The 8631-nt window shown below is 39.5% G+C and overlaps 1 protein-coding gene across 1 annotated transcript; it reads right to left on the bottom strand.

The window, feature by feature from the left end:
• Positions 1 to 7183: 7183 nt before the first annotated feature.
• LOC126071719 (olfactory receptor 2A12-like) lies at positions 7184 to 8131 on the bottom strand. The gene has a single exon (XM_049875952.1). It carries the CDS (start codon positions 8129 to 8131, stop codon positions 7184 to 7186), a length of 948 nt encoding a protein of 315 aa, XP_049731909.1.
• Positions 8132 to 8631: the final 500 nt, after the last annotated feature.

The following is an 8631-nucleotide window of genomic DNA, read 5'->3' as shown; positions in this document are numbered from 1 at the left end:
AATGGTGTTGCATTCATCGTCAAAAAGAACATTTCAAGATCTATCCTGAAGTACAGTGCAGTCAGTGATAGGATAATATCCATACGCTTACAAGGAAGACCAGTTAATATGACTATTATTCAAATTTATGCACCAACCATTAGGGCCAAAGATGAGGAGATAGATTTTTATAAGCTGCTGTAGTCTGAAATTGATCGAACACGCAATCAAGATGCATTGATAGTTACTGGTGATTGGAATGCGAAAGTTGGAAACAAAGAAGAAGGATCGGTAGTTGGAAAATATGGCCTTGGTGATAGAAACAAAGCCAGAGACCGAATGATAGAATTTTGCAAGACCAACGACTTCTTTGTCGCGAATACCTTCTTTCACCGAGATAAACAGGGACTATACACATGGACCTCAGCAGATGGGACACACAGAAATCAAATTGACTACATCTGTGTAAAGAGACGATGGAAAAGCTAACATCATCAGTCAGAACAAGGCCAGGGGCCGACTGTGGAACAGACTATCAATTGCTCATATGCATGTTCAAACTGAAACTGAAGGAAATCAGAGCAAGTCCACGAGAACCAAAATATGACCTTGAGTCTATCCCACCTGAATTTAGAGAACATCTGAAGAATAGATTTGATGCATCGAACACTAGTGACTGAAGACCAGACGAGTTGTGGAATGACATCAAGGACATCGTCCATGAAGAAAGCAAGGGGTAATTGCAAAGACAGGAAAGAAAGAAAAGACCAAGATGGGTGTCAGAGGAGACTCTGAAACTTGCTCTTGAGTGTTGAGCAGCTAAAGGAAAAAGAAGAATTAATGAAGTAAAAGAACTGAACAGAAGATTTCAGAGGGTGACTCAAGAAGACAAAGTAAAGTATAATGACATATGCAAAGAGCTGGAAATGGAAAACCAAAAGGGATGAACACACTCGGCGTTTCTCAAGCTGAAAGAACTGAAGAAAAAATTCAAGCCTTGAGTTGCAATAGTGAAGGATGCTGTGGGGAAAATATTAAATGACGCAGGAAGCATCAAAAGAAGATGGAAGGCATACACAGAGTCATTATACCAAAAAGAACTAGTCGATGTTCAACCATTTCAAGAGGTAGCATATGATCAGGAGCCAATGGTACTGACAGAAGAAGTCCAAGCTGCTCTTGAAGGCATTGGCAAAGAACAAGGCTCCAGGAATGGATGGAATATCAACTGAGATGTTTCAACAAACAGATGTAGTGCTGGAGGTGGGCTCTGGTCTATGCCAAGAAATATGAAGACAGCTACCTGGCCAACTGACTGGAAGAGATGCATATTTATGCCTATTTCCAAGAAAAGTGATCCAATTGAATGTGGAAATTATAGAACAATATCATTAATATCACATGCAAGCAAAATTTTCCTGAAGATCATTCAAAAACAGCTGCAGCAGTATATCTACAGGGAACTGCCAGAAATTCAGGCCTGTATTTTATTGACTACACAAAGGCATTCAACTGCCTGGATCATAACAAATTATGGATAACATTGATAAGAATGGGAATTCCAGAACACTTAATTGTGCTCATGAGGAAACTTTACATAGATTAAGAGGCAGTTGTTCAGACAGAACGAGGGGATACTGATTGGTTTAAAGTCAGGAAAGGTGTGTGCCAGGGTTGTATTCTTTCCCCATACCTATTCAATCTGTATGCTGAACAAATAATCTGAGAAGCTGGACTATATGAAGAAGAACGGGGCATCAGGATTGGAGGACGACTCATTAACAACCTGCGTTTTGCAGATGACACAACCTTGCTTGCTGAAAGTGAGGAAGACTTGAGACACTTACTAATGAAGATCAAAGACCACAGCCTTCAGTATGGATTGCACCTCAACATAGAGAAAACAAAAATCCTCACAACTGGACCAATGAGCAATATCACGATAAGCGGAGAAAAGATTGAAGTTGTCAAGGATTTCATTTTACTTGCATCCACAACCAACAGCTGTGGAAGCAGCAGTTAAGATATCAAAAGACGAATTGTGTTGGGCAAATCTGCTGCAAAGGACCTCTTTAAAGTATTGAAGAGCAAACATGTCACCTTGGAGACTAAGGTGCGCCTGACACAAGCCATGGTATTTTCAATCGCATCATATGCATGTAAAAGCTGGACAATGAATAAGGAAGACAGAAGAAGAATTAATGCCTTTGAATTGTGGTGTTGGCGAAGAATATTGAATATTCCATGGACTGCCAAAAGAACAAATAAATCTGTCTTGGAAGAAGTACAACCAGAATGCTCCTTAGAAGCAAGGATGGCGAGACTGTGTCTTACATACTTTGGACATGTTGTCAGGAAGGATCAGTCCCTGGAGAAGGACATCATGCTTGGCAAAGTACAGGGTCAGTGGAAAAGAGGAAGACCGTCAATGAGGTGGATTGACACAGTGGCTGCAACAATGAGTTCAAGCATAACAATGATTGTAAGGATGGAGCAGGACCAGGCAGTGTTTCCTTCTTTTGTGAATAGGGGGTCACTATGAGTCGGAACCGAATAGACGGCACCTAACAACAACAATTTATAAAGAATGTTCTACATGCCACTTTGGTGAGTAGCATCTGAAAAAAAGAGATAAAAATCTGTTTTCTTTTTAACCAGGATGTAGCTGGTCAAATTAATTGTATAAGCAAGGTCATATTTGAGAATTATTATCTTAGGACCTTGATAGGAGAGGAATTGGCCCAAATTTATAGCTACTTTGCATAAAAAAAAATTTTTTTTTTTTGCATAACATATGGTGGAGAGAATTTTTTTCACTTGATTTTCCAGCCTTAGTGTAGCAAATAATAGAGGATTTTAAAAAGTCCAATTTAATATACCTTATAAAAATTTCCAGATAGAAATTAATTCTGTGGCCTTAATAAAAATGGTAAAACCAAATCCATTGCCATTGAGTCAATTCCAACACACAGTGACCCTATAGAACAGAGTAGAACTGTCCCCATAGGGTTTCCAAGGAGCAGCTGGTGGATTCAAACTGCTGATCTTTTGATTAGCAGTGGAATGCTTAACCACTGCGCCACCAGGGCTCCATGGCCCTAATGGTTGCTAAATATTAAATGTCTCAAGATTTGCATAGCAAATTCAGGTAAGCCTACCTGGCTAATCTTCTTGCTACACCTATATAAACAATGAGGCCAAATGAAATAAGACCAACCTTTTTGTGATCAAGTGTAATCTTGGAAGATAATTTAAAATGACAAGGGGGGAGATTGTCAGGAAAACTCTAAGACTCGCAAAAGAGATTATTGATGTCCTCTCGGCACTGATTATTGTCTAGAAAGTACTGCAGGAATTATTTGACTTTATAGGGATGTGGTCTTTTAATTGACTTTCTATGCAGTAGAGCATTTTACAAGTCTATAGGCACAGCTGATAAATTATAGAAAACTGGTAGAAACACAAATGACTCCTGCTGTGGTAACGGAAAGGATTCCTATTTGTAATAACACAAACGACATTTATCTAATAGAGTCAAATTCTCATTCGAGGTAGTCCTAACATTTTACTGGTCCCTTCATGAATTAATGAGCTCAATAAAATCCTCGACATGCATTCGTTTAAGAAAAACCATAAAGGAGAAAATTTATAAGTTCATTTTCATTAAATTAAGAATTCTATTTATCTAAAGTCATCTTTCTATTCTAATCTATTCTATTCTTTCTATCGTAGTTGTAACTTGACCCTGTGAATGCCAGTAAATTTCCAGTAGTCCTTAAACTAGCCCAAGCCAGATTTGGCCCACGCTGCATGGGCAGAAGGGCCAGCTGTGACAGCTAATTGGCCTCAACAGCAGATGAAGCAACAGGTGGACTGAATCAGAAGAAAAATCATCACCTGGACCCTATTCCGAAATGATAGGTCTGACAAGAACCATGTTACCTCCTGTTCCCTGGTCACCTTCTAGGGTTTCCCCCCCGTATGCCTGTGAGGCTGCTACCCTGCTGCCCAAATCACATATAAACCCTGCTTCCCCATAGCTCGGGAGTCGAATCTGAGGTGCTTCCTCCTGGCTCCTTGCTCTGCACGCTGCAATAAAGTTACTTTCTCTTCCTCAAAGACCAGTGTCCAGATCATTGCCAAGTCTGAGCACGCTGGACAGAACTCACCTTCTAGTGTTCCGTAACATAGTCATCAAAAGAAAGTGAAAGAATACTCTTCAGCAATGAAAAAGAATGAACATGAACAAAACCTATTGTTGAATGATTAAGCCTAGCTATAGAAGAAAATATACTGATAATTCAATTCAAAAATCATGAAAAATAATTATCTAAGAACTGTATTTATATTTCTTTAAAAATATTAATAGAACCAATTAAAATTTAAAAACCCTGAATTGTGGACACTAAAGTGTTAACAGTTATCTTCAGGTCTAAAGTAATGGATGATTCTCATTTTCTTCTTTTTGTTTATGTTTCATAAAATTTTAAGAATAAACACGTATTTCTTTTGCAAGGAAACCCTGGTGGTGTAGCGGTTAAGTACTACAGCTGCTAACGAAAGGGGTGGCAGTTCGAATCTGCCAGGCGCTCCTTGGAAACTCTATGGGGCAGTTCTACTCTGTCCTATAGGGTCGCTGTGAATCGGAATCGACTCGATGGCGCTGGGTTTGGTTTTTTGGTTTCTTTTCCAATAAAGAAAAAAAGCAATAAACTGAGAAGACATTCTCAATGCCTTTAACAAAGAATTCATTTCAAAAATACACTGTTGTTGTGTGCCATGGAGTTGATTCCGACTCATAGCGACCCTTTATGATAAAGTAGAACTGCGCCATAGGGTTTTCTAGGCTGAAATCTTTGTAGGAGCAGATTGCCGGTCTTTTCTCCCATGGAGCCGCTGGTGAGTTTGAATCGCCACCCTTTCAGCAGCTGAGAGCTTAACCATTGTGCCACCAGGGCTCCTTCAAAAATATATAATGAACTACAAATCATGAAAAGACAAACAATCTTATATTCATTGAACACTTGCTATTTGTTAAACACTAAAAGATCTTTACAGGTATTATTTAATCCTTCCAACAACCTTCTGAAGTGTGTGCTATTTTCTTCCCATTTACGGATGAGTAAACTGAAACTGAGAGAAGTCAGGTAAATTGCCCACTATTACTGTGTTAGTAATGAGTACAGCTGGAATTAGAACCCAGAAGCCTGACTCCAGAGACCAAGCCCTGAACCACTACACGATAGTACACCAATCTTATAAAAAAATGTTGAACTTGCTAGCAATCAGGCAATTGCAAATAAAACAAAAACAGTAAGTTTACCACTTTTCATCTATGAGATAGATAAACATTTAAATATTGGACAATATCACGTGGTGAGGAAGAGAGGTGTAGGCTGGCATAGAAGAGTAATTTAGGAGTATCTAGTAAATTTTTTAGTAAATTAGACATTTCTTTGATTCTGTAATCCCTACAGTCCATTTTTTTTTTTAGTAAATTTTTTAGTAAATTAGACATTTCTTTGATTCTGTAATCCCTACAGTCCATTTCTACACAAAAATCCTAGGAAAAATACTCACATATGGAAAAATGTATGAAGGCCTGAGTTACAACATTGTTCGTAATAGTGAAAAATTGGAAAATAACAAGTCTTCGGTGATAGGAAATTAGATAAATGAAATGTGATATATTTAGACACTTGTTAAAGGGAATAAACCAGACCTATTATTTATACAGGTGTCAGAAAAATGCTGTTGACTTAAAAAAAATTTGGAGTGGTACTGATAGCATGGTACCATTAAAAACTTTTAAATAAATACATGAACAAGTCTATGCATTACTTGTGGATATAAAATTTAAAAACAGACTGAATAAATAGAATTTAATTTAAAGATAGTGGTTGCTTCAGGGGAATTGGGAGTATTCAGAGGGTACTTTAACTCTATCTGTAATTATTTAATCCATTAAGCTAATAAGGTAGCTTCAGATTGTTTATAACATTAAACTCAAGTGACCATGAGCAATGTGATTACTAGAAACAAAACAACAGTCATAGAAATAAGAGATAGTATATTTAAAATATTTTGTATGCACTGTCCCATTCTGTTGTGCCAAAAGATAGGCATACTTTAAGCTTTCTTGTTGATACTTGCACAACTTTAAAGAAACATGTTCATGCATTGCAAAAAAAAAAAAAAAAAAGAGTGAAACCAAACATGAAAAATATTAGTGTTTGTTTTTTTTTTTTTTGAGGGGGGGAATTAAATTTTTGTTTTCAATTGCTTCTATCTTTCACATGCATAGAGACATATGTGTATGTATATCCATATACACATATATGATATATATAAAAACATACATATATTTACATATACATATATATGATATGGAAACCCTGGTGGTATAGTGGTTAAGAGCTATGTTTGCTAACCAAAAGGTTGGCAGTTCGAATCTACCAGACGCTCCTTGGAAACCCTGTGGGGCAGTTCTACTCTGTCCTAAAGGGTCGCTATGAGTCGGAATCAGCTTGATAGCAACAGGTTTGGTTTTATATATGATATATACACATATTTCTCCTGAGAAATATTTATATTTTTTTCTCAAAATAAAGTTGAAGTTTAAAATGTAAAACAAGTGAGAATCAGTTTCATAAGCTGAGCCCAGACCAGGTCAATTATTAGCCATATTGTTACACAGATAAGTCTAAAATAATTCTAGCTCAGACTTTATAGACTAATGCAAAAAGCAATGCTAACTATTATAAGTGCTTGTCAGGCAGTCATGCAAGACTATATTGCTACATAATCTGCATATTCCTTTTATTGTTTTCACCCTAAATTCCTTTATACTGTAGAATAGCACGTGTGCATGTTAAATATTTGGCTGTGTTCACGCTGATATAAACTCCCAAAGGTAAGGGCAGAAGCCAGGAAAAGCACAAAGGTAATGGCCATGAACCACAAGGACATAGTTTTTGCAGAAGAAATTCTTTGCCTTCAATACTGAACTGAGGCTTTGTGTGGTGGCAGCTGATAATTTTTCAGCCAATCAGGGGATCTTCAGTTTAGGGGTGGCCAAATCCTTGCCCAGCTGCTCATAGCCCAGGAAAACTCAGGCTGGTCAGAATATGATGTGCCTCTCTGATACCAAATGGGCCCCATCTAGTCCTGCTCACAACTCTGGGCAACTCTGAAACATCTTGGGTTACTGAGCTGTCCTTCTGTCTCCAAGTACTTTCAAAAAGACTCCCTTTACATCCTTGTTCCTGAGACTGTAGATGATGGGGTTGAGGAAGGCAGGGACAACATTGTAGAACAGGGCCAGCTTCTTGTCCTGCTCTGGGTCATACCAGGATCCAGGCTTCATGTACATCACCATGGCTGGCCCATAGAATGTGGTAACCACAGTGATGTGGGAAGCACATGTAGAGAAGGACTTGAGCCGGCCCTGGGATGAGCGGATTCTTAATATGGAGGCAAAGATATGGACATAAGAGGCCAGGATAAGGGACAGTGGGACCAGAAGCAGGATGAAACCCAAGACGAAGTCCAAATGATCATTGAGAGATGTGTCTGCACAGGCCAACTTCAAGACAGCAGGGACCTCACAGAAGAAGTGATTTATCTTGTGAGGGCCACAATAAGGTAGGTGCATGGTGAAGACAGTATAGATCAGGGCCCCAGTTATGCTGATGAACCAAAAGACTGTGACCATCTTGATACAAGTTGGACGGCTCATGTTTAGGGTATAGTGAAGGGGAAAGCAAATGGCCACATACCTGTCATAGGCCATAATGGCATAGAGAACACACTCAGCAATGCCCAGAACTAAGAAGATGAACATCTGGGCTACACAAGCTCCCCAGGAGATAGTTCTCCTTGGACACACCATATTAACCAACATCTGGGGTACAGTGGTAGTGACATAGCTCATGTCCACTAAAGACAGGATACTGAGAAAGAAGTACATGGGTGTGTGGAGGCGCGAGTCCGAGTAGATCAGGGTGAGGATGAGCCCATTGCCCAAGAGGGTGGTGAGGTAGAGGAGGAGGAAGAAGGTGAACAGGGCCATCCTGACTTGTGACTCACTGGAGAAGCCCAGGAGGATGAACTCAGACACGTTGTTGTGGTTGTCCTTGCCAAGGCTCTGCATGGTGGCCTGACTATTAAAGACAGACACTCCTGGTCTCTTCTTGGCTTTGGTGGAGGGAGGGTAGGGTCGACAGAAGCTGAGTCACACACCCACCACCCACCACCTTGTGCAGTGTCTTGCATAGATTTGGCCAAATCTTTGTTGAGTTGGGTGAGAAAGACAAGAGAGCTAGGGCAGCTCTGGAACTGGACAATAATTCAGAAGGTCTGGATTCATACCTGTAATAGAACATGAGATTCTTAACTGCCCACAGGCCCTTCCTCTGGAAATTAACACCACCCATCGAAGGTAAGGGATTAGGTAGCCATCTTTGTAGCAGTAGATCCTGCCATCTCCTAGCCACAGCTGAATTTGATCAGGGCTACATACTTTTTCCAATCTGCATGTCTCTCCCGAGGATTTAAAATTGTGACATGAAAGTCTGTGCCAGTGGACAGTGGGTACTTAAGTTACTGTCAGCCCAGAGCTGGTGTGTTGCCAACCTGAGTCACATGTAGGTT

Source organism: Elephas maximus, chromosome 3, assembly GCF_024166365.1.
Source record: "Elephas maximus indicus isolate mEleMax1 chromosome 3, mEleMax1 primary haplotype, whole genome shotgun sequence".
NCBI lineage: Eukaryota > Metazoa > Chordata > Mammalia > Proboscidea > Elephantidae > Elephas > Elephas maximus.
The sequence above is the reverse complement of the archived record's forward strand: the minus strand, read 5'-3'. Positions and strand labels throughout refer to the sequence as shown.

Bases quoted from the DNA above. Each gene is read 5' to 3' on its own strand.
- LOC126071719 (XM_049875952.1), bottom strand. From the start codon at position 8,131: ATGCAGAGCCTTGGCAAGGACAACCACAACAACGTGTCTGAGTTCATC.